At 40.8% G+C, this 25986-nt stretch overlaps 2 protein-coding genes across 2 annotated transcripts in view; one reads left to right on the top strand and one right to left on the bottom strand.

Annotated features, from left to right (window-relative positions):
- Nucleotides 1–25986, top strand: part of tenm1 (teneurin transmembrane protein 1) — a 728712-nt gene that overhangs the window by 33706 nt on the left and 669020 nt on the right.
- Nucleotides 22235–25048, bottom strand: LOC117520112. Its single transcript, XM_034181411.1, has one exon. It carries the CDS (start codon nucleotides 25046–25048, stop codon nucleotides 22235–22237), a length of 2814 nt encoding a protein of 937 aa, XP_034037302.1.

Raw genomic sequence — 25986 nt, 5'->3', positions numbered from 1 at the left:
CCAAGATGTTTGCCCACAGTGCATACTCATTACAATATCTGCACTACAAATGAGCTGCCATGGTGGCGACCGCATGATCATGATGTGCATACACTATGCCACACATGGCCTGCAGGAGCTGTGGGTAAAGAAGATGGATATCTATGTACCTGCTCATGCCCTGTTGGTGCGGTATGATTTTGAAGCTGCAGATCTTTCATCCATGCTCTTCACCACCTATATGCTGATTGGATGTGACACAGTGAGCAACTGTACAGAAGAAGAAACAAAGTGTGCCTACAAACCTGCCACTAATCACCTGGAAGACCTTCTGTCCCTGTGCAGATACGATGACCCTGGGTGTTCAAGAAGATGTTGTTACAGCGGCTAGGCAATACATGGTGTTCCTGTATGAGAGAAGAGACTTCATTGGTAATTTGGATGCATTGCAAGCCCATCTCTTTGGCAATGTCAAAGGAGATATGCGTTGCCTTCCATCTACTGAAGATGCCTTCCAGTTACACCTTCACCAAGCTCTGCATCAGTTGGCTGTATGCAAGTAAGCACACATCTCACCCAACCTACCCCTCTGCTGCTGACTTTGTCAGAGAGCTTGTCAATAATAAGTTGGTGGCAACCATGATACTGAAGGAAGCAAAGCCTGCAGAATTAAAAAAAAAAAAAAATGCATCAATATGCATCATTAATCATTTTATAGTTAAATCACAGCCATCTCAATCACAGTGGAATCGTGAGGTGTATGCAGATTTTTATTTCTCGTCATGAGGTTGCTGGACAGAGGTGTTTTGGGGTGGCCACTTAGCAAGATTATATAGGTTCAAGTCTTTAGGATCTTGATCCTTCCTGTCTTATTGTGAGACTTGAACACTAACCAGTGACCCAAGTCAATGAGGGGATATCTTTGGTATAAGGGCGCTTTGGAGGATTTTTGGGTGTTAGTTTAAATTACTTCATGTCAAATGAACGGTTACTCAGGGAGACAGATAAGATATGCCACTTGCATTGTGAGAGAAAGTCATATTTTACATTGTGACCATGTGCTATATTTCTCTGACCATGATCCAGCAGACAGATGCCTCATTGTTGAGGACTCCAGCAACTGTAAAAGGCCAAGGGAATGCCCAAATGTCACCTTGTTGTGACAGATAGATGGCTATGTTTGGGAGCTGGGAATAGACAAGTTACCTGCTTGGATGGTTGCCATCCACAACACAAGGTGGTTCATTTGTGGGGTGAATGCAGCGACGAGCAGCACCAGTGCATACTCTCAGAGCTCACCTTGATCTTTATGGACGCGACATCTTTACACATTTTGGCATTTTCTGATGCCATTGCTGAATACATGCTTAAAGAAAAGTAGTGGGTATCCAAATCTGTGTCAGAGTATTAAAGTAACCCGATTACTTTGCAATACTTTTGGATTACCTCATTCATATAGCTGCGGCAAAGATAAGTGAGAAGAACTACACCATTGGTAGGGTTTTTTTTTTAGTTTAGTTTAGTTTTGCTTGTTTTAATGGAGAATATAATGTAATATCACATAATAATTGCATGAAACTTTGAGGTAGATAGTCTAATGCCGCGTTCACAATGGCGCGATCAGATGCTACAAATTAGCGGGGTCGCGTGGCGACGGACGTGCCACCATCGCCCGGTGTGTTGCTCTGCTTTTGCTGTGAAAATTCGCCCCAGTAAGTCATCAAATAGGAGGAGCTTCCATTCCACTCGCCGGCTCCGGTTGTCAGTCGAGTTAACATGACAGACCTTGATCACACGGAGCGAGTTGCTGTGGAAAACTAACAAACGTCATGAGACGTTCCCAATTCAGGGAGTATCACTATTTGCTGCAGGAGCTGCATCTGGATGATGGCTGCTTTCAGCGGTCCTTCCGCCTCTGCGGGACCCAGTTTGAGGACCTCCTGTCCCGTTCATGCGCGCACATGTAAACAATTTAAAAAAAAAAGAAACTCTGCTGCCTGCTGTGGGGCTGCTGCTCGTTCTTACCCCAAAAACTCTGTCATAATTGTGTTTAGAAACCAGTCACCATTTGTTTTATTATACATCTGTGTAGTTAATTAATAAAATATACTCCACAGACGATTTGCTCGCGTGTGCACGTAAGGAAAAAAAAAAAAAGAAACTCCGCTCCCCCTTCTGTGGTTCTGCTGCTCGCTCCAAAAACTCTGTCATAATTGTGTTTAGAAACCAGTCACCATTTGTTTTATTATACATCTGTGTAGTTAATAAGTAAAATAATCTCCATGGACAATTCGCTCGCGCGCGCACGTAAATTAAGAATAAAAAGAAACTCCACTCCCACTGCTGTGGTGCTGCTGCTCACTCCAAAAACTCTGTCGTAATTGTGAAATAAAGGACAAAAGAGACATAAGTCCTGCTCACAGGCTGATACCAGAGACAGGACATGTTCACATCTTCAGTCAGACTCCAGACATCTCCACGTCACTACATATTTAGTCCCTGATTGGTCATTGCAGCGCGACGAGATGAAAAAGTTCAGATTTTTCAACTTGGGGAGGAGGGCAATGCGACGTAGTGTGACGGAATATCGCGCCACAAACACACCAATTGCTCAAAATCGCTTCACTCATGTCACTTCATTCGCGTCCATCGTGTTGCGCTGCATGGCTTGGCGCCAAAACGCATCATTCCATAGGGATTACATGGCAACCTGTCGCTGCTGTCACTCATGTCGTGCCCGGTGTGAACACAGCATTACAACAAAATTCCACAGCACATGTATGACATAATACAATGCTAGTTCTGAAGCCCTCACACAACACACTTTCTCAAGTTAATTCAGTGCCACATATATTCTTCGGGGAGCTATAGCCAGCAAGCTGGCAACAGCAAACTAACATTAAAAAATACTTAACAGTCTGAAGTAATTTTCACATTAAAAAAAGAAAACATGCTTATGTTCTTTAAAAACCTACATAACCATGTGGAGGTTCTGTTTGAATGACTATTAATCAGTGTGAGTTAGTGCTATAAGTTAAGTAAGGATTAAACAACTCAAAGCCGTGCATTATATGGTTTGAATGCACGACGCGGAGTCTAAGTGCACGAAGTGAAGTGCATTCAAACCGTATAATGCACGTTTTTGAGTTGTTTAATCCGCTTATACCATGGTCCCACACAGTGAGCTAACACGCAAATATTTAAGTTAACTTTTTTTGTGTTCTCTTCTTCTTTCCCGTCTTCAATTTTGTCCAGTTCGTCCGATGTTAAATCTTTATGCTGTTGCGTTTGTTGTTCTTCTCGTTTGCTCTCCTCCTCTTCCCATTCCTGAAACGTTTTATTTTGGCCAAAAATATTAAAATTCACTTGGAAATCCATGTTTTATCGCGTTTCTGTCATTCACCTGTCAAAACACAGCTGATCTGCACCAACTGAATTTGCACGTTGCTATGGTAACGACAGAGCGGAGTGATATTACAGTGACTTAATTCGCCGAACTACGTGTGCGTATACCTGAAAATAATGCACGCCAGTTAGACATGGAATTCTCACTGACCACGGTATAACACTGCTTCGCTAGCACTTATTAATGCTAGGTTGTACAGCTGAATGATTTATTGAATTTTATGCAGAATCATGGTTTAAACTAATGCGATGAGCAAGCAGCAAAGGCTGCAATTGTTTTTCTGGGTTTTCGCACATATTTAACAGAAGCTGGGTGATGACATAATCAAGGTGAAGAAGACACTGTATGTCCGGAAAGTATTCACATCACTTCACTTTTTCCACATTTATGCTGTTACAGCCTTATTCCAACATGGATGAAATTCATTTTTTTTCCTCAAAATTCTACATTCAATCCCCTATAATAAAAATGTGAAAAAATGTTTTTTGAGATTTTTGCAAATTTATAAAAAATAATAAAAAAAAAACAACAAATCACATGTACACAAGTATTCCCAGCCTTTGCAATGAAGCTCAGAATTGAGCTCAGGTGCATCCTGTTTCCACTGATCATCCTTGAGATGTTTCTGCAGCTTAACTGGAGTCCACTGGGGGTAAATTCAGTTGACTGGACATGAACTAGAAAGACACACACCTGTCTACATATATATGTATGGTGCAGCCGTAAAGTATTCACAGCGCTTCACGTTTTCCACATTTTATTATGTTACAGTCTTATTCCAAAACGGAGTAAATTCATTTTCCCCCTCAAAATTCTACTCACAACACCCCATAATGACAACATGATTTTTTATTTTTTTGCAAATTTATTAAGAACAATAACTAAGAAATCACATGTACATAAGCATTCTCATCCTTTACTTAAAAATTTGTTGCTGCACCTTGGCAGCAATTAGAGCCTCAAGTTTTCTTGAATATGAGTTTAGGAAGCTTAGCACACCTATTTTGGACAGTTTTGCCCATTCCTCTTTGCAGCACCTCTCAAGCTACATCAGGTTGGATGGGGAGCATCAGTACACAGCCATTTTCACATCTCAATAGAAATGTTTAATCAGATTCAGGTCTGGGCTCTGGCTGGGTCACTCAAGGACATTCACAGAGTTGTCCTGAAGCCACTCCTTTGATATTTTGGCTGTGTGCTTTGGGTCATTGTCCTGCTGAAAGTTGAACCGTCATCCCAGTCTGAGGTCAGGAGCACTCTGTAGCAGGTATTGATCCAGGATGTCTCTGTACATTTGCTACATTCTTCTTTGGTGGGTGTCTGGTTTCCTCCAAACATGGTGCCTGGCATTCACGCCAAATAGTTCAATCTTTGTCTCATCAGACCAGAGAATTTTGTTCTCATGGTCTAAGGTCCTTCAGGTGCCTTTTGGCAAACTCCAGGCAGGCTGCCATGTGCCTTTTACAAAGGAGTGGATTCCATCTGGCCACTCTACCATACAGGCCTGATTGGTGGATTGCTGCAGAGATGGTTGTCCTTCTGGAAGGTTCTCCTTTCTCCACAGAGGAATGCTGACAGACAGAGTAACCATCAGGTTCTTGGTCACCTTCCTGACTAAGGCCTGCCTCCCCCGACCACTCAGTGTAGACGTGCAGCCAGCTCTAGCAAGAGTCGTAGTGGATCCAAACTTCTTCCATTTCGAGATAATGGAGATCACTGTGCATACCTCTCTATATTTGTGAAATGATGGCCCCATTTAGTCTGAACATACAGCCATCAGCAGAACAATGTGATCAATTACAGCAGGGTTTTTTTTATATGAATTACTAAGATTTCACACAAAAAGGATGTTTGCCAAATGGTGATGCTTCCTATGATGATTTTAAATCTGTTCAGTGATGTACAGGAGATGCCGCTGTTTGTGCAAAAGTCAAACTAATTTAATGTTGACAGAATATTGGAGGCTGTCTGGAATGGCATTCAATGGATGTAAATAAAAATCACTTCCTCAGCTGAAACCACTTCATCCAATGCATGAAACATAACCCTATTTAAAATAGTTTGATGAAAAAGAAAGTTTACATTTACACTGTCACATGTTAGAAGTGTCATCAGATTAAAGCTAATGTGTGTTGGCGGTTGGTGCTGGTGGGCCTTTCACCGGGTGCTTTATAAGCTTCAGGAAATGACTACCAACACTTTAACGCCTCAACGCGTGATGTCAGATGCTTCGCTTTGGAAGCAGCAAGGGGTACAGAGATTGTTACGTCACACTCTGGCTATTTCCACAACCCAAAAAAAAGTTGAGCGGTTGCCATCTTTGAATTTGCATCGGCTGAACCACAACAAAGCTTTAAAAAACATCAAAAGAACCATTCTCCCATCACCCTGCTGGGAGAAGCTTTTTTTTTTCAGCTACTTTTCGGAGTGATGCCAACAGAGGGAGGACTGACGACTTGGTGGGATATCGATCGAAACGGCGGGCCAATGTGCACGGAGAAGCCGGGGTTCAGGCATCATCCCTGGGCAGAGCGAGGCAGGCAGCCAGGGTGATGGAGCAGACCCACTCAGTCTGAAATTTTCCCACTTTTGGATATATGCAAACTCCCACTTTGACTAATGGAGCTTAGGTCTGCAGCTTTATCGAGGTGAGAATAATATAAAAATAAAATGTGACATTTACTGCACTGCTGGTTTAATGATCGGCTAGCATTAGCTTTGCCTTTCAGCACAAGTTGATCTGAGTGAACACTTTAATTTGTAAATGGTTCAGTCTTTTTTTTTATTTTTTTATTTTTACCAAATACAGCTACAGCTTTTTTTCTGAGACCTAAAAGCTTTAAGTTTTCTTTTTTGGGCATTTTTCCTATATATATATATATATATATATATATATATATATATATATATTTTTTTTTATTTTTTTTTATTTTTTTATTTTTTATTTGGGACATTTTTATTTCAGGACCATTTTCTGCACAGACAACCTAAATACAGATGCACTTGAAAAACTTCCATTGATGAGCTGAACACCATGAAATCCAGTCGGAAGAAAACATTTCTCTTCTTGCTCATCAAAATAGGAGAAAAGTGTCTTCGACAATACCAGAGGTCAAAGATGCAGAAGAGACCTTCATCTGGTCCCGATAATCCAGCATAACATCACCTGCTTCTAAATAAAAGGCTCTTTAAAGAGCAGCTATTTTATTATTTTTTAAAAAAGCTGTTTCATTTTATATTTTAACAATAAATGAATGGGTCATTAAAAATGTCAGTCACAGTCAGTCAGAGCTGCGTGTCGTCAGAGCGAGCTGCAAAAAGTTTGTACCTGAGTTTTCAGAGGTGGTGTTTGTAGTTGCCATCTGCCACGCCGGTGTTTGCCAACCCGGACAGTGGGAATACCACCTCAACCGGCAACTTAGCCCAGCGACTGGACAGCAACAACGTCCGAGGCCCAACGTGGTGAATTCACTGAGGCCGCGCGCTGCGTCATTAGAGCCGCGCGTCACGAGTGCCGCTTCCCCGAGGCCTCGTGCAGCCACCGCGGATCCATCAGCGCGGAAACACCGAGGCCGCGCGGCACCAGCGCAGTGTAGATCCATCCCGGTGACAAACAACGCAGGCTGTTAACATCGGCGATCGACAAGCTGCTCAATAAGCCGACCATGGGGCCTAAGAAGGTTCTGACAGCGGAGGAACGGTGACGATATTAAAAATCTCTGGACTTTTTATCAGAGGAGATTTCTGTTGTGAAGCAGCAACAGAAATCAATCATGGATCTGGTGGAGGAGGTGAAGGCATTACGGCTCCAGAATGCCGAGAAAGACCGGCATCTGGTGCAGCTGGAAAATAGAGTGGCTGAATTGGAGCAGTACACCAGAATTAACAACGTCATCATCACAGGTCTTCATATCAAACCACGGTCCTACGCACGGGCGGTAACAGATGAGAGCGGAGGGGAGCCCAGTGAACAGGAGGTCAGCTCTGTGGAAAAACAGGTTGCTGATTTCCTCCTATCTAAAGGTATAGAAATGGATTTAAATAACATTGAAGCGTGCCACCCTCTGCCCGGAGAAATGACGGTGATAAACGAACCGTCATCATGAGATTCATCAACAGAAAACACAAAACAGCACTGTTAAAACAAGGAAGAAAACTGAAAGGGACAAACGTATTCATCAATGAACATCTCACCAAACGGAATGCCGACATCGCCAGGAAAGCACGCTTCTTGAAGAAACAGGGAAAAATCCAGCACACATGGACTTCAAACTGTAAAATATTCATCAAACTGAACGGATCACCAGAACAAGCAAAAGTCATGGCAATAAGGAACATCGAGGAGCTGGACAAATATGAACAATAGTGTTTCTTAAAGCGAGGATCTGGACAGATATGACCAATAAGGTATGAGGACACAAACACATCACAACACCATGACACAGACCAGAGGAACCTATTCATCTACTACCTATTCATCTACATCTGGAGACAAGAAGGATATAACTCAAAGGATTGCTGATCATGGAAAAGTAGAACTGAGAACATTTAAATACACAGACCACAATGTACTGGACTTGGAGCACGATATAGACCCAGACAATAATTTCTTCTCAAATATCAATGACAGTTGTTGCTATTATACAGATGAACAGTTTAATCGGATCATTAAAACGGATAGCAAATTATCAATAATCCATTTCAACAGCAGAAGTCTATATGCAAACTTTAACAACATTAAAGAATATTTAAGTCAGTTTAAAAAATATTTAACATAATTGCTATATCAGAAACATGGATCAATGAAGATAAAGGAATGGATTTTGAACTGGATGGATATGAATTTAATTGTGTAAACAGAAAAAATAAGAGTGGAGGAGGAGTGGCTGTGTATGTGGATAAGAACATGGATTATAAAATAGTAGACAATATGACAACTGTGATTGATAACTTATTAGAATGTATAACTATTGAAATATGTGAAGAAAAAAGCAAAAATGTATTAGTCAGCTGTATATATAGAGCACCAAGATCTAGTATTGAAACATTCACTGACTGTATGGGAAAAATGTTCTCAAAAACTAATCAAAAAACTGTGTTCATTTGTGGTGACTTAAATATCGATCTGCTCAATCCAAATAAGCATAAAATAACAGATGAATTTATCAGTATAATGTACAGTATGAGTTTATATCCAAAAATCACCAGGCCAAGCAGAATTACATCCCATAGTGCTACCTTAATTGATAATATATTCAGCAATGATATTGAGAATAACACTGTGAGTGGATTATTAATCAATGACATTAGTGATCATCTACCAGTTTTCATCGTTTATAATAGAAACCATCGGCGGAATCAGCCAGAGGAGAAAATAAAATACAGGCGAGTGCGGACAGAGGAAAACATGAACACACTAAAGAAGGATTTACAGAAGCAAAACTGGGAAAAGGTATACAGTGAAAGTGATGTTGATAGTGCATATGAAACTTTTTTACAAATATTTACATCATTATATGATAAAAATTGTCCAATTAAACAAGACTACAGAAAACAAAAAATCCAAGCTCGACCATGGATGGTCGAAAGGGTTACGAAATGCATGTAATAAGAAAAATACACTGTATAGAGAATTCATAAAACTAAAGACTAAAGAGGCAGAAAATAGATATAAGAAATACAAAAATAGATTAACTAATATTATACGGGTATGTAGGAAGGAATATTATAGTAACATATTATATAATAACAAAAACAATATTAAAGGAATATGGGATATATTAAATAGCATTATCAAAATGGTAATAAAAAACAGAGTTACCCTCAGTATTTCATTGATAATAATGTCAAGAAGGAAAATAAGGATGAGGTAGTCAACGGTTTTAATAATTTTTTTGTAAATATTGGACCAAGCTTGGCAGAAAAAATTCCCGATTCCCAACCTGAGGATTGGGGATAATAATCTCATAGAAAGAAATCCCTGTTCAATGTTCCTCACAGCAGTGGATGGAAAAGAATTATAGACATTGTGAATAATTGGAAATATAAAACATCTACCGATTTAAATGAAATTGATATGGTGGTGGTAAAACAGGTCATTGAGATGATTGTAGAACCATTAACATACATCTGTAACTTATCATTCAAACCGGAAATTTCCCAATCAAATGAAAATAGCTAAGGTTGTGCCACTGTATAAGACTGGGGATAGACACCACTTCACAAATTATAGACCTTGTTTCTTTGCTTCCACAATTTTCCAAATTATTAGAAAAGTTATTCAATAATAGATTTAGACAAATTCATAAATAAACATAAATTACTTACTGATAGTCAATATGGATTCAGAGCACATAGTTCAACATCACTTGCATTAATAGAATCAGTTGAGGTAGATTACAAATGCCATAGACCACAAATTACATTCAGTTGGAATATTATAGACCTTAAAAGGCTTTGATACAATTAATCATGGACATATTAATCAATAAACTTGAACAGTATGGGATTAGGGGGTTGGTGGTTGCACTGGGTGAGAAGCTACTTAAGTAACAGAAAACAGTTTGTGAAGTTGGGGGAATATACATCATCAGCTTGGACAATGCTTGTGGCGTCCCACAGGGGTCAGTATTGGGTCCAAAACTGTTTCTAATTATATAAATGATATTGTCAATGTTTCCAAAATATTAAAATTAGTATTATTGCAGATGGACACAAGCATTTTTTGTTCAGGGGGGGATTTGCAGGAGTTACTGAGGAGGATCAGTATAGAAATGGGCAAATTGAAAATATGGTTTGACAGAAATAAGTATCATTAAACTTAAGTAAACAAAATACATGTTATTTGGCTATTGTAATACAGACATACAGGTTCAGTTACAAGTCGAGGGGGTAGATATTGAAAGGGTACATGAAATAAGTTTCTGGGGGTGATAATAGATGATAAGATAAACTGGAAGACTCATATAAAACATATACAAAGTAACTGTCAAGAAGCATTTCAGTTTCTAAACAATAGCGAAACATATTCTGGACCACAACTCACTCCGCATTCTTTACTGCTCACTGGTTTTACCATATTTACAGTACTGTGCAGAGGTATGGGGTAATACTTATAAAGGTACAAACACAATCACTATCAGTAATGCAGAAAAGAGCTATAAGAATTATTCATAATACTGGCTATAGAGATCATACAAATCCACTATTTTTACAATCCAAATTCTTAAAATTCACAGACTTGGTTCATTTTCAAACAGTACAAATTGTGTATAAAGCAATAAACAATTTACTTCCAGCAAATATTAAAAATATGTTTTTTAACAGATCAGGGATTACAGTCTGAGGGGGAAATTTAATTTAAAGCATCAGTGGGCACGAACAACATTAAAAGGTTTCTGTATTTCTGTCTGTGGGGTGAGGATGTGGAACAGATTGGGAGTGGGGCTCAAGCAATGTCCAAGCATGAACCAGTTCAAACAGCGGTACAAAAATATGTTTTTTTCTGGGTATAGGGAGGAGGAAGGGTAATGAGGGTTAGGGTGTTTTTGTTTTTTGCTTCGGCTTGTAAATATATAGTATTTTGTATGTAAGTAGGTGATGTAGGTGTATATTTATGTTTGTGTATATATATGTGTATATATGTATATGTGTATATATGTGTATGTATATGTGTATGTATGTTGATGTGTATATGTATGTGTATGTGTATATATATGTATATATATATATATATTGATATCGGTTTAGGTGTGTAGGAATTTATGTGTATATGTGGCAAAGGGTATACTGGTTGTGGGGAAGAAGGGGTAGGGATAAATAAGCTGATGCTTCACCCTACCCCTTTTCGGACATGTTGGGTACACAGTAGGAACTTTTTTGTTGTTGTCTTTACTGATCTATCTTGTAATTGTTGTTGTATCAAATGTTCGAAATAAACAGTTTTCATTCATTCATTCATTCATTCATTTTCATTCATTCATTCATTCATTCATTCATTCAATGTCCATGAAATCAAAATTAATTCAAAAGACATTTGCATCTCCCCTTATTGTGCACAATTTTAAAACATTCACAATCACTAGTCAAATTCATATTTTAGAAATGACTCTGTCCTGATCACAACATTAAAGGCAATCACATATTTTGAGGTAATTACAAGTTGAAATGACTCAATTAAAAAAAAAAAATCATCATGAGGTTTATGTCACAGAACTCCTACCTTACAATCACACTGCAGCCATTCTTAAATCATCTCCTGTTGCATTTATTATAAACATTTGAATTTATTTATAGTGTTTGTTTTTCTGGTTGAAATGAGATATGAATAATCTACCAGACTTAAAAAAAATGTACAAATTTCCATGCTATTTTGTCTAAAAATAAATGTCAAAGGTTCCTTATGTTAAACAAGAAATTATCTATGCTGGTGGTTTTAATTTACAGATGAAGAAAGGTTTGTAAAGAACCTTTTACTTAATTATTTATATATTTGTTTGGTGTTTGAATTACAAGTGTTCTAAACTTTTTTTTCCAGTAATCAGAAATTTTGAGGTAAAAAAAAAAAAATAAAATTGCAAAGATTTTTCTTCAGAAAACTTCTCAATAATTGAGCAGTCCTGTGACACATTTCTGTTTTGTAAATGGTAAATGGACTGCATTTATATAGCTCTTTTCCATCTGCATCAGATGCTCAAAGCACTTTACAATTATGCTTCACATTCACCCCGATGTCAGGGTGCTGCCATACAAGGCTCTCACTACACACACTGCATTGATCAGTTGTTTCTGCACTAATCTGTTTTGTAGAGATAAGTGGTTTCTGCCACTAGTCTTGTATGTTTTGGCCCAACACGTCATTCCTATTTGACAATGCGAAGCTATGTCACAGTTCAGAGCGGCAAAAGTTGGATTGGGTTGTACTTTGACCACGTCAGTCTGTCAACAATGCATGCTCCCGTCAGAAACGTCAGTTTAGCTCGGCTTTTGACGCAACGCTTCTGACGGGAGTGTGCATTGTTGACAGGCTGACGCGGTCAAAGTTCAACTCAATCCAACTTTCGCCGCTCTGAACTGTGACATAGCTTCGCATTGGATTGGGTTGAACTTTGACCGCGTCAGCCTGTCAACAATGCACGCTCCCGTCAGAAGCGTCAGTTTAGCTCGGCTTCTGACGCAACGCTTCTGACGCCCCTAAAAAGCAATGCGTCTCATTGAAAATAATGCTTTTTTGACTGATTTGTGATGCCTCTGATACTTCCAAAGCATCCGGTGTAAAAGGCCCTTTAGTTTTGAAGACAGGAGCAAATGCTGTGTCCATGCAAGATTAATATGTTTTTAACCTTTCAAACATTATTTATGGGCTATACACAACATCAAATGATGTGAAATATAAAATAGCAAAATATGAAATGGGCATTGTAACTAACTTTAACTGATTTTGCCTCATGTTGTGACTCGTACAACAAATAACGAAAATTAAAAATAAAAATTAATCATTTATTTTATTTAATTCCTCTTTGCAAAGGCACATTCATATTTGTGAAGGGCCCATCATATATAAGAAATGGCCTTTTATTTTAGACACTGAGGAGCCATTAGCTCATACCACCCTTTTGAATTATGAACAACTGTGTGACAGACAGACAGTCATGTTCTCCAATCATAAGTGATTAAATACAATGTTTCATTGTTGTCTTAAGTGGCAATGCTCCATCATGTTTTTCATGTAATTAGTGAACATTGAACTGAAGCTTGACTTTCAAAAATGATATCGCAAATCAAATTGCAATTGTAAGGGCGCCTTCACACATCGTATGAATAAGTACAACTCACGGTGACTCACGGCGAAACAGCTCATATAAGCAAACCACGAAAACATCGTACCAGTGGGCAGGCATGCATGATCCCGGTGTGACGTCTTTCAAACAGGAACACAATGCGAGCAGCTGCACCACATCACACCACGGATGTGGAGAACAATAAAATAAAAAACAGCTGTATAATTAGTGAATATCACTGGGTTGATATAAATAATACATACAAGGGGGTGCAATACAGAACCGCGTGGTTAAAAAAAAGTCACTCACGGGATTCGAATCCATAAGCTCTGATTACCAGACAACTTTACCACTGCACTACCATCGCTAGCCTGTAATCAGTGTGGAAAAATGGCTGAAATCAAGAAAGACATGGATGAGGTGCGCTGTGTCCGGCCACTGCAGCCCAGCGAAAAGGCAAAAGATGTTTTATATATATCCACATGAGGACAGCAGGCAGAGACATGCACCCAATGGAGGAATGTTGTAAGTTCATGTCCTTCCAAACATGGAACATGTTCTCAAGCTGGGTCATCCAGGAGCACAGATCTTTACAGTCCGTTCAGCGCCCAGACCAACATGTCACTCTCTGTGTTATGTGGTCATTCATTTTCATTATTTGTTATGTAATTGCATATGTAGGTATTGTCGTAATTATTTATATAACTCCTGGCAGTGGTTTCTGTGTTTGTAATGTGTGCACTGAGCTGTCATCCAGCTGTCAGTGTGCTGCGATCAGGTGACAGGCCCCTCCCCGTGCTGTGTGCAATCAGACCTGGCTGTCCAGCCCCCATGTGATCAGATCTGTACATACATATAAGCTATCTATGCAAGTGTGAACACTTCAATATTCCTCCTCTGCATGTCACATTGAACTGAGACTTATGAGGGCATTGTGCCCCAACATGAAGCAGAACTTCATCGTTTGTCTGGACAGGTTAGGGACGCTTTGACATGAAGCTACAAATGGGTCCAACAAGCCTTTCTTAAATAATGTGAACAAGTTGTTCCACCAAACAAGCTGTAATCATCCCAATGATTACCGTGGTGCTAATGCAATCTTAAAAGCCTGAAGTATAAAGAGCCTGAGCAATTAAAAAACAGACATGCTTACATATTCAGCTTCTCTCTGGAGTTGTATCAAATGAGAATTGATTCGCTGCATATCATTGGGCAAAAAAACAAAAACACAATACACAGGAGTAAAAAAAATCTAAATTTAAAAATATTTTGGCAAAAGTAACGACATGATTTTGAGGTAGTGTGGCCTGGAAACTTAAAAAAAAAAAAAAAGTCAGGACAAATCAAAAATATTGAGCAAAATAGGCAGAGTTTATAATAATGTGTCTAAACTACCATCTCTGGTTCTCAAGACCTAAGGGGTTCTACTCTACTCTATTCTACTCTTCTTTTTTAGATATACCTTAGTACAGTGATTCTCAACCGGGGTGCCGCGATCGATCGTCAGGGGTGCCGTGGGCAATTATCAAATATCACCATTTTGCTGTAATAGTGTGGCAAATGATGTAATGCTCTTTTATTCCAGTAGATGGTAGCAAAGCGCTGTACTATAGTATAATAGACAGTCGAGTTAGTGCTGCGTGACACATGACAGTGGCAGTACAGTAATACGAGCAAGTGACAGTGATGGAGAAATTTTTGAAAAGAGAAAATACAAATGCCAATCGGGATCCTGGACAAAATTCAGACGCAGATGGAGACGTAGAGTCAAAGAAATAAACCCAAATGTTATTGTAACACACTGTTTGTTGCACCGCGAGGCTCTGGTTGCAAAGACCTTGCCAGTAGATCTTGGCACTGTGTTGGACGATGTGGTGCGCTTAGTAAACTTTGTGAAGACGCGGCCTCTGAAATGTTGCCTATTCGCGTCTTTGTGTGAGGAGATGGGAGCGGAACACAAAGTGTTATTGCTCCACACGGAGGTCCGCTGGCTGTCGCGTGGCAAAGTGCTGGCCCGCGTGTATGAGCTACGAGAGGAGTTCAAGGTTTTTCTGACACACGAGAGGTCCGATTTCTCAAAGCTGATTGAAAGTGATGAGTGGTGGGCAAAGGTAGCATACCTTGCTGATATATTTCATCAGCTGAATGAGCTGAACACTCGTATGCAGGGCCGCAATGAAAACTTGCTCACCAGCACAGATAAAATGAATGGATTTCGTGTAAAAGTGCAGCTCTGGAAACAGCATATGAACTGTGGCAACCTTGAGATGTTCCCCCTCACAGAAAAATGTCATCATGGCAACACTGCGGCAATGCGCAAGGTGATTGGCACACATTTAAAAACCCTTGAGGAGAAGCTGTCATTTTATTTCTCAGACTCGCAGACTCCACAGAATGTCTGGACTGGGTTAGGGATCCGTACAGCTCGGCATCCCTCCCGGGAAAGGACATGACTTTACAGGAGCAAGAAGAACTCATTACACTGAAACAAGATCGTGGTTTAAAGCTCAGCTTTGCTGATCTGCCGTTGGACAGATTTTGGATATCTGTTGCCAAGGAGTTCCCCATTCTGGCCAACAAAGCTATTGTGATATTGCTTCAGTTTTCAACCACATATCTGTGTGAGCTGAGCTTCTCAATCTTGACTGCCACAAAAACTAAAAACAGAGAGAGACTGAGAGCTTTGGAGCAAGAGCTTCGGGTGTGTCTGTCTACCATTCCTGCCAGGTTATCCATTTTGTATCCATCCAAACAGGCCCAGGTTTCACACTGAGTCAAAATGCATTTAGAAATGATTAACTATTATATGTAATGTGTTGCATTTTTTTCCAGTTTTAAACATTCAAAGTGAATCAAAAATAGTTCTCATTTAACAATAAAAATAACAATGAAATACAGTTATTTTAAGGTTTCTCACAATTAAATGAAACAGTGTTCCAGGGTTCATAAATGAAATACATCTTTCCATTACTGATGTTCTGAGTCAGTGTTATTTTTTATTTCAATTAAATTTAATTTGTATCGCTTTTCAAATAGTTTTTCAATGCTGTTTGGAAGAATAATTTTGTGTGTTTATAAATCACTCAAGATATTGCGTTCTATAAATTGATCAAATTTAAATAAATGTAACTGGGAAAATATTGGATTTGTGTGATCTCTGTATCCATAGCTACTGACTGTTATAACTTTTCTGCGTAACAAAAAACAAGGTGGAAAATTGTTAAACTAAAATTGTATTTAATATAAAAACAATAAAAATCATTAAATAAAAATTGTCCCACAGGGTGAAATAATACTTAACAAATGTATACCAAACGAAATACAACAAAGGAAGTATCTGGGAAGCGTTTCACAAGATTTAATATTTGTTAAAATACTTACAATTAAGAACCACAATTTACACCAGAACAGGCCTTTTATGTAACAATAACAGACAAAAATTACTGCCTCTTAGCCTTAGCGGGTCATAGCAAATGAATTTAACATTTACACACGGGTGATGGTTCGGGAGGCCCAGATTACGGGTCTTGGTCCGGGCGAGCTGGTTACAGCCGCTCCCGAGTGACAGTCCCAGGGGGTCTATGGGCCTCTCCAGCGCAGTGGCTGCTCCCGACAGGTGAAGTGGACAGGTGCTGCACCCTCCAGAGAGCAGCCGACCGCAGGAGACGACTGGATGCAGGGACCACGATGCTGATCCCACACAGTGAAATGAATGTGGTCTCAAACCAAAACAAAACTGGGTGAAGAGCTACAATTTCTCCATTACAGAATTTTGCATAATTAAAGCCATATTTTTGAAGTGTCGATAAAGTCAAATTGACTTGCGTAAGTTTACATACGTACATGGTGGTTTTGTACATACTTGTGCACATAGCGTTGTGCGTCTCCATGGTTACGGGTTTGCTGACTACAGCGTGAATCTCAGCTGCTCACGGAACATGGCTCCTCTGGGAAGGAGAAGCCGCTTTGGCTGTGGAGGTGTGCGGGGAAGGCGGCCTGACCTCCATTGATGTCACCGTGGTCAGACTTGGGCCTTCTCGCTCACAACTGGGTTCGCTGAAGGCAGCCTCTGCGCTCCGTGAATATTAGAGTGGCAGATTATTGTGAATAAAAGTGTTGACACGTCTAAAAAAAAAAAACACTTGAGATCAGAGCACAAAATGCTTGAGGATTTTCGAAATGCTGTGTTTTCTGTATTGATTTTCTATTGCGATAATTGGGTTTTGCGCAAAACCAGAGGTAATAGAATTATATTATTTTGGTTGGTGGTGTGCCGCGGGATTTTGTAAATATAAAAGGGTGCTGCGGCTCAAAAAAGGTTGAAAATCACTTCCTTAGTATACACTAATAGAGTTCTACCTTAGAATTGGAATGTATTATAGAAGACATCCCTTACTGAATTTTCACGAGCATTCCAAAATTTCTGATGTCCACCCATCCAGATCCAGATCACCTCCAAAAGTCAGTGGAGTCTTCCATGCCCTAATATCTGTCTGTGGTGCAAATTTTGTGAGAATCCATGAAGTAGTTTTTTTATGTAATCTTTCAAAGCCTATATAAAGTGAAATCATGATCCTGAATCCAGATCCGGATCTGGATTGCCTCCAAAATTTCAGAGTCTTCCATGGCCTAATATCTATTTGTAGTGAAAAATGGTCAAAATCCGTGCAGTAGTTTTGACGTAATCCTGATAACAGACAGACAGACAAATAAATAAATGCTGCTGGTTTTATTACATCAGTGGTGGACACTTGGGGCTTTTACAGTTTTTATTGATATGTTACATTAAATAATTCAATACAGGATGAAAAATTTGAATTTTTGTTCTAAATTCAAAAGGAAATTCAATTGGAAATTCAAAGGATTCATGGTGTATATATATATATATATATATATATATATATATATATATATATATATATATATATATATATATATATATATATATATATATATATATATATATACACACACACGAGGTCTGCGAGAAAAGAAACCGACAGTTTTATTTAAAAAAATACTACATGGATTTGAATCACGTGTGATTACATCAGCCAAGCTTGAACCTTCGCCTGTGAGCACGCCTTGTGGAAAGAGTGGTCCAACGCCCTCGTCGGATTTTCATTGTCTGAGAAGTTGCTGAGAGACTGGCGCTGTGCTTGATCAGAATTTTTTCAATTACTGTGAGGCTCATCCGAGCCATTCGAGAAATTCAGCTGGTTCTCGGTGAAAATTTTAACGGCTGATGAGAGATTTTGGATTGTTTCTATCGCTGTAAGGATTTCCCATGGAGCGGGACGTCGCGCAGCGTTCCGAGGCGACGTCGTCATCCTGTTTCAAGCTGAATACCTCCAAATTTAAGCCTCTGTTGACCCAGGACGTCGTGAGAGAACAGAGAACTTTCAGAAGAGGTCGGAATCAGCAGTTTATCAGGACATTCCACTGTTAAAGGAGATTTTTTTAATGAAAGACGTGCGGACGGATTGGTGCGTCGGCTCGCAGCTGGCACGGCACGCCCGCCACAGGAAAAACACCTCCATGTTGATAACTATTTGTAAAATCCAGGCGGCTTTTGGTGGCTTTCAGTTGAGTGAGTATCTGAGAAATTGTTTAACAGCAGGGCATGTTCCAACTTGTCCTTAAGGCTTCCAACGGAGGTGTTTTCCTGTGGTGGGCGCACAGTTTGTTAATTAAAAAATTAACAAACACAAAGCGATAGAAAATAAAATAAACTGTACAAAAGTAAAGGGATTCTTTAACATTAATTCTCTTAAAAAATCCCTTGTAGAGTGTGACACTTTTGGACAAGTTAATTTTTCTGGCAAAAAATATGAAGGCTGAATAAAATGAACAGGGCTTCAAGCTGGAACTGTTGTGCCTTTACTTGCGGAAAGGTTTTGTTAAATGTTTTTTGTATAATATTTCATACACTTTGCAATTATTTTATTTTCCTGTTTGTATAATGTTACAATAAATTGTTGGTTTAAACAACAAGCAAATTTAGGCTTTGCATTTTATTCCCACACTGTACCAAAAATGAACCCAACTGTGACCTCAAAACCGAGGTACGTACCGAACCTTGATTTTTGTGTATCGTTACACCGCTTATATATATATATATATATATATATATATATATATATATATATATATACATATATATATATATATATATATATATATATATATATATATATATATATGTGTGTGTGTGTGTGTGTGTTATTCAAAGGGCCTCACAAATAATAAAATAGAACTTAGAATATTTTAAAAGTTTGAATATTGGTCCAATGCCAACAACAATCTTCAATGTAAGAAATGTCCACTTCCCCCTGGGGTTCTGAAACTTGAAATGTTCAACACACAGAACAGTTACAGAAGAGACAAGATTTTTTTAGGGTCCACGATTGACTGAAACATAATCCATGGTTCACTCCTGCTTGTTCTTGTACGTTTTAAGTAAACAACACATTTTATTGAAAATTGACAAAGTGCTGTTCCTTCAAAGTTCAAATCTAAGTGAAAAACATAATGAATTAAAAGGTTTTTACATTTTATATGTTTAAAAGGTCTGTGGCAGTGTTAATCAATGAGTCAGCAGTGTAAAAAGTTCACTGATTTTGTTTAGCCATTTCCTTGATTCTTATATAACCACAGATGCGTGGTCATATGGATGGCCTGCCCCGTTGGCCTGCACTGCGTGACCCTGGACCAGCCTTGCTGTCCTTCCCTTTCTGTCCTCTCTCCAAAAGGGTGTACATAAGCCATGCATGCATGTGTGGGGTTCGGCTGCTGATGGACTCCCAGTGTGTTGTCGATACTGTGTCCTTCGTCCGTGCATCACCTACCTTGGTTGATGTCGTGGTTAAACAGTGGAGGTCTCCGTGGTAGGGACAGCCACCTGAGAAGGTGCCTGGGTCTCTGCCCCTGCGCGGCCCGAGAACAGTGTGAGCCTCTGGCAACAGCCTGGAGCCATGCATCCTACCTTTTCCACCTTCACTACGACATTAGATGAGACAACCTGCTGAATTTAAGCACAGCACAAAGCAGATGAAACAAACTAATTAGGATTCCCTCAGTAGTGGAAATAGAAGAGGGAAGAGCCCAGTGCCCCGACCAGTAGGGGTGCGGGAAATGTGGCCTACAAAAGACTATTATCTGCTGTTGCAAAAATTCATTGATAATGAGTTATGCTACGAGAAAAGTGTTTCACAAGGTGTTTGACTTACCAGACGATGAGGGGTGGGTGGGGCGTGGGGGTTAGGGATGTCATGCAGACTGTAGTGATTAGATCTGTGCCAAAATATTTACTCATCTCAAAATGAAAGGATATTTGGCATTTTTTTTCATTATTTTGGCTGTTTCCTTGGTGTAAGAATAAATAAATAAGTAAATTAAACTAAGCCCAATGTGTTTTCTGTATGATCATGGTGCTGACGGTATTGTGCAAGACACATTGTGGTACACAATCTCACTGGTGATGACTGTGATACTAGGGTACTGCTACCCCTACCCCTGCATATTAATATGTGTGTGTGTGTGTGTGTGTGTGTGTGTGTGTGTGTGTGTGTGTGTGTGTGTGTGTGTGTGTGTGTGTGTGTGTGTGTGTGTGTGTGTGTGTGTGTGTGAGTGACAGCCCTGCTGTGTTTTTCTTCAGTTAACTTGCGCTACTGCCCCAAGTGGAGGCGTTTAAGTATCTCGGTCTCTTGTTGAGGAGTGGGGATAACTGGAGTGTGAGATTGATCAGCGGATTGCAGCAACGCCTGATGTTTTATGGACACTGTACCAGACCGTCGTGGTAACGGAGTTGAGCCAGAAGGAGGTGGTCTCAATTTAGCAGTCGATTTACGCTGCTATCCTCACCTATGGTCATGAACTTTGGGTAATGACCAAAACAAACAAAACAAAACAAAAAAAACAACAAGGTTATAGATACAAGCAGCAGAAATGAAATTCCTCTGTCTGGTATCTGGGCTCACACTCCTGCACAGGGTGAGAAGCTTGACTAGGAGTGTCTCAGAGTAGAGCCGCTGCTTCTTTGTATTGAAAGGAGTCAGGTGAGGTGGTTTGGGCATCTGGTGATGATGTCCCCTGCTAGTCTCCCAAGGGAGGTCTTCAGGCATGGCCAACTGGGAGGAGGCCCCGGCGAAGACCCAAGACATGCTAGAGGGATTATATTCCCCAGTTGGCTTGCAAACACCTCAGGAGCCCCCAGGGAGTTCCAGCACTTGGCCGAGGATAGGGAAGTGTGGCATGAGCTGCTTGGTCTGCTGCCACCACAACAGTGCTGTTCCTGTTTCACAATATATATATATATATATATATATATATATATATACACACACACAGGCTTGGGGAGTAACGGAATACATGTAACAGTGTTACGTAATTAGGATAAAAAAAGGTAACTGTATTCCGCTACAGTTACAGAAAAAAAGTCGTATTCAGATTACAGGTATATTTAGTAAAAATGGGGATTAGTTCGCAGGATTACAATTTTAATGCATTTTATGATATTATCTGTATATAATATATTTTTTTCTTGGAAACGAAAACATCCCTTCATGGACAGCGACATGACGTCTCCTAACCAGCAAAATATTGCTGAAGTACCCGGATGTTAATACATTTTCAATGGAGATTCGCGACTGAACACACTCAGAAAAATGCTCGCAAAATATGTGTTAAAATGTCATTTTGACCTGGATATCGAGCCAGTAAAATTAAATGACATTAAATGATGTCAGGAAAGTATTAAACTTACTCTGACACACACACACATTCCCAAATATTAGTGTTGAAAGTGACACAGATCTGCGCTGTTCAAGCTGCTGAGCTGAGGCTCCTAAAACCATTACAATACATTTATATATATATATGTATATATATATATATACATATATATATATATATATATATATATATATATATATATATATATATATATATATTCAAAATACACCTCATGGATGCACTGGGACGCATCATCAGTGATGTATCCTGGGGTCATCGGGTGTTTCAAGTCTTGCAACATCATACACCGTCACCCAGACGACCCAGCCGGGGGTGATCAAGCCCCGACTTGCATCCCAGTAGCAGCCCACGGATCTGCCCTCTTCACCCAAAGCCACCTGGTGGCGTTTTCGGCGGCTTCGCTTGCGGACTTGATGGCCCTCTTTGCCATTCCTACGATGCCCAGGCGGCTGAGGACCTTGCACAGAGACCGCCCTGCAAATCCCCTGCAGCCTACCTCTATGGGCTCGTAGACTGTCTTCCAGCCTCCCTCCCTGCACTCCTCCACCAGTTCCTGGTACTTAGCCCTCTTCCTCTCATTGGCGTACTCGATGTTTTCTTCCCAGGGCACTGTCAACTCCAGTATGATCAGCTGTTTCCAAGACTGAGAGGTCATGATCATATCTGGGCGAAGGAATGTTGTTGCGATGTGCTGGGGGAACCTCAGCTGCCTACCCAGGTCAACCTGCAACTGCCAGTCAGCTGCTGTGTGGAGTAGTCCTGATGTCGCATGTTGATTTGCTCTGGGTTTTTCTCCAGCTTTAACAAAGGAGATTGCCTTCTTTGGAGCATGATGGTTCTTGCTGGAGCTGATGGCTGAGGCTACGCTCTCAGCGACTGCCTTAAGCACCTGGTCATGGCGCCAGCGATAGCGACCATCTGCCAGAGCCTTTGGGCAGCCACTGAGGAGGTGTTCTAAAGAGCCTCTACCAGAGCACAGTGGGCAGGAAGGTGTCTCACTTTTCCCCCACACATGGAGGTTCGCTGGACTTGGCAGAGCATCGTAGACAGCTTGCACCAGGAAGCGGACCCACTGAAAATCTGGCTGCAAGATGTTTGTCCAGGTGATTCTGCGCTGTAGTGCGCTCTCCCACCTTGTCCATGCTCCCTGTTGCCGTAGTCCTACTGCCCTGCTCACCCGCTCTTCCTCCACACCTGCTCTGACTTCCTCCTGGATCAGGTGGTGCCTTTCCTTCCCATGGGCCTGGCTGATGAGGATCTTTGGGAAGTAACCCAAGCCTGCTCTGCCTGTTGCCACAGTGCCTACCAATGCCTTCTGTCTTAGGCGTGACTCTGCCAGCTCCACTGCTTCCCATGCCTTCCACTTCCTTCCTGTCCACACCTCGATGCCAGCTGCTGACACTTTGCAGTCCTTTGAGTCCCTGTACTGTAGAACTTCTCTGGTGCGTGCCACCATGAACTCTTCTGTGAGACCACTGAGAGGAAGCTGCAGGATGTTACTCGTTCCGTACAGGGCAGCACTGGTAAGGCTGCGAGGAAGTCCCAGCCACTTTCGAAGAAAGCCACTGATCTTCCTCTCTAGGGACTCAACTGCTGTTATTGGGACTGCATAAATCAACAGGGGCCACAGGATGCGGGGCAGGATTGAATGCTGGTAGATCCAGGCTTTAAACTTACCAGGCAGGCCAGACTTGTCTACCTTGGTGAGCCAGGTTCCAAGTTCTAAGCTGGCCTTCTGGATGGCTGCTGAGTTCTTCAGGGTGGAGTCGAAGAGTTTCCCCAAACTCTTCACGGGTTGCGCCGTGATGGTTGGGATGACAGTTCCTGAGATGGAAAAGCGGAACTTGTCACTCACCTTCCCCTTCTTCAGCACCATGGATCGTGATTTGGAGGGCTTGAAGCTCATCCTTGCCCAGGTGATGAGCTTTTCGAGCCCTTGCAGGATCCACCTGCACCCCGGGACCGACATGGTTGTTACGGTGAGGTCATCCATATAGGCTCTGATGGGGGGCTGTCGTACACCTGACTTGGTCAGGGGCCCTCTGCATTCCACCTCAGCCGACTTGACCACCATGTTCATGGCTAGGGAGAAGAGGACAACAGAGATGGTGCAGCCTGTAATTATCCCTTTCCCAATGCGATGCCAGTCCGATGTCTCTGACCCAGAAGTAACTCTCATCCTGAAGTTATTATAATAATCCAGGATGAGGTCCTTGATCTTACTGGGAACATGGTGGAGGTGGAGAGCAATCTCAACCAGCTTGTGTGGTATGGACCCGTAGGCATTGGCCAGGTCCAACCACAACACAGCTAGGTCGCCTTTGTTCTCATGGGCCTCTCTGATGAGTTGCGTGATGACCCCAGTGTGTTCCAAGCAGCCAGGAGCAGAGATCCCTCCTTTCTGAACTGATGGGTCAATATAGCTGTTCTTGAGGAGGAACTCAGTCAGTCTTCGTGAGTTGATGCTAAAAAACACCTTCCCTTCCACGCTCAGCAATGAGATGGATCGAAACTGACTGTTGTCTTGTAAGTTCTCCTCTTTGGGGATCCAAACTCCCTCAGCATGCCTCCACTGGTTGGCCACTTTTTCCCTTCTCCAAATCACCTTCAGGATCCTCCACAGGTGCCGTAGAAGCTCTGGGCAGCGCTTGTAGACCAGATAAGGAATTCCACTGGGGCCTGGTGCTGACGCAGAGCGGGCCACCTTGACAACCTCCTCAACCTCCTTCAGGCTTGGCTCCTTCAGGTTGAACTCTGTTGTTGGGGGATCTGGGCTGATGAGAGCTTTGTTGGGCTCCAGTTCCAGGTCTCTCAGAGGGTTGCTCACAGTGTCCTGGAGGAAGCGGTTTACTTGCTCTATAGAGCACTCAAGCCAGCCACTGCGCTTGTCCCCTAGCAGTTGTTTGGTAAGGCCAAAGGGGTTGGTGATGAAAGCCGCTCGCTTCCTTGCCCTCTCCCTCCCCCGTCTCCGGTGCCATTCTGCTCTGCAAAGAGTCATCAGCTTCTTGCGCAGGATGTTTTTCAGTTCCGCTAAGGTTTGCTCCTCCTCCTCAGTTGCAGCCTTGTACTGCTTCTTGAGGGTACGAAGCTCCTGGCGCAGATGATGTATCCGGGTGGCCCTTCGGCTCATTGTGTAGGAAGTGGCTTTTGATAACCGCCATATATATATATATATATATATATATATATATATATATATAATATTTTTACACAATTATCCTTTATTGACCGAGTTTCATTGATGAAGTCAGTGGTGTGTGTGTGCACATCTCTATGTGTGGGTGTGACTGTGAGTGGCACAGCGCGGGTCATTATAATCTCATTATTTTAAGGTGCAAATAAAAAACAAATCCCCAGTCTTGTCAAATAATTTTAATCACTAACGAAAAGTATTTTAACTAGACATTGGTCTAGCAGTGGAAAATATCAACTAGACATAAGTGAAGAGTTAATGGTCCGTGTCATCGGGTGACACAGCAAGAGACATACAGCTGTTTATCATCCAAATATCACGGACAAAGTGACAAGAAGAACCAAAACCACTTACTTATGGAAGGAAATATTGTCTCCCTTGTCCCTTATTCCACCTGTTTCTTGAACTTCTATGCTCACAAATCACTAACTTGCCTGGAATAAAAATGGCAACCACGCCTCCTTACTGACAATATTTATTTAATGGTTTTCATTATGCTGTTGTTCTTATTTTGAAAGTTCAATAAGTGGACTGATATGTTAACCATCGTGCAAATGCTATGTGAAAGACTAAAGTAAGATTATTTTATGTTTACTTAACAAGTAACAGAATTTTTTTTTGTTTGTTTGTTTTGTATATTGTTCTGCCACTTTTAATTACAAATTCATCTGCACACACCTGAGTTTTCATTATCCTTCATTTGTTTGGCATTTTTTGTTGAAAATTTAGCAGGTGAACACTGGGTGTGTTTAAAACAATATTGTGGTGCTCTTAATTCATAATGTGAAGTAAAACAGAGCATGCCATGTAAAAGAAACAGTTTTATTTTTGCTTAATAAACTGTACTATGTGGGCAAGACTATTTATATTTAGTT

Source organism: Thalassophryne amazonica, chromosome 11 (assembly GCF_902500255.1).
Source record: "Thalassophryne amazonica chromosome 11, fThaAma1.1, whole genome shotgun sequence".
Lineage (NCBI taxonomy): Eukaryota > Metazoa > Chordata > Actinopteri > Batrachoidiformes > Batrachoididae > Thalassophryne > Thalassophryne amazonica.
The sequence above is the reverse complement of the archived record's forward strand: the minus strand, read 5'-3'. Positions and strand labels throughout refer to the sequence as shown.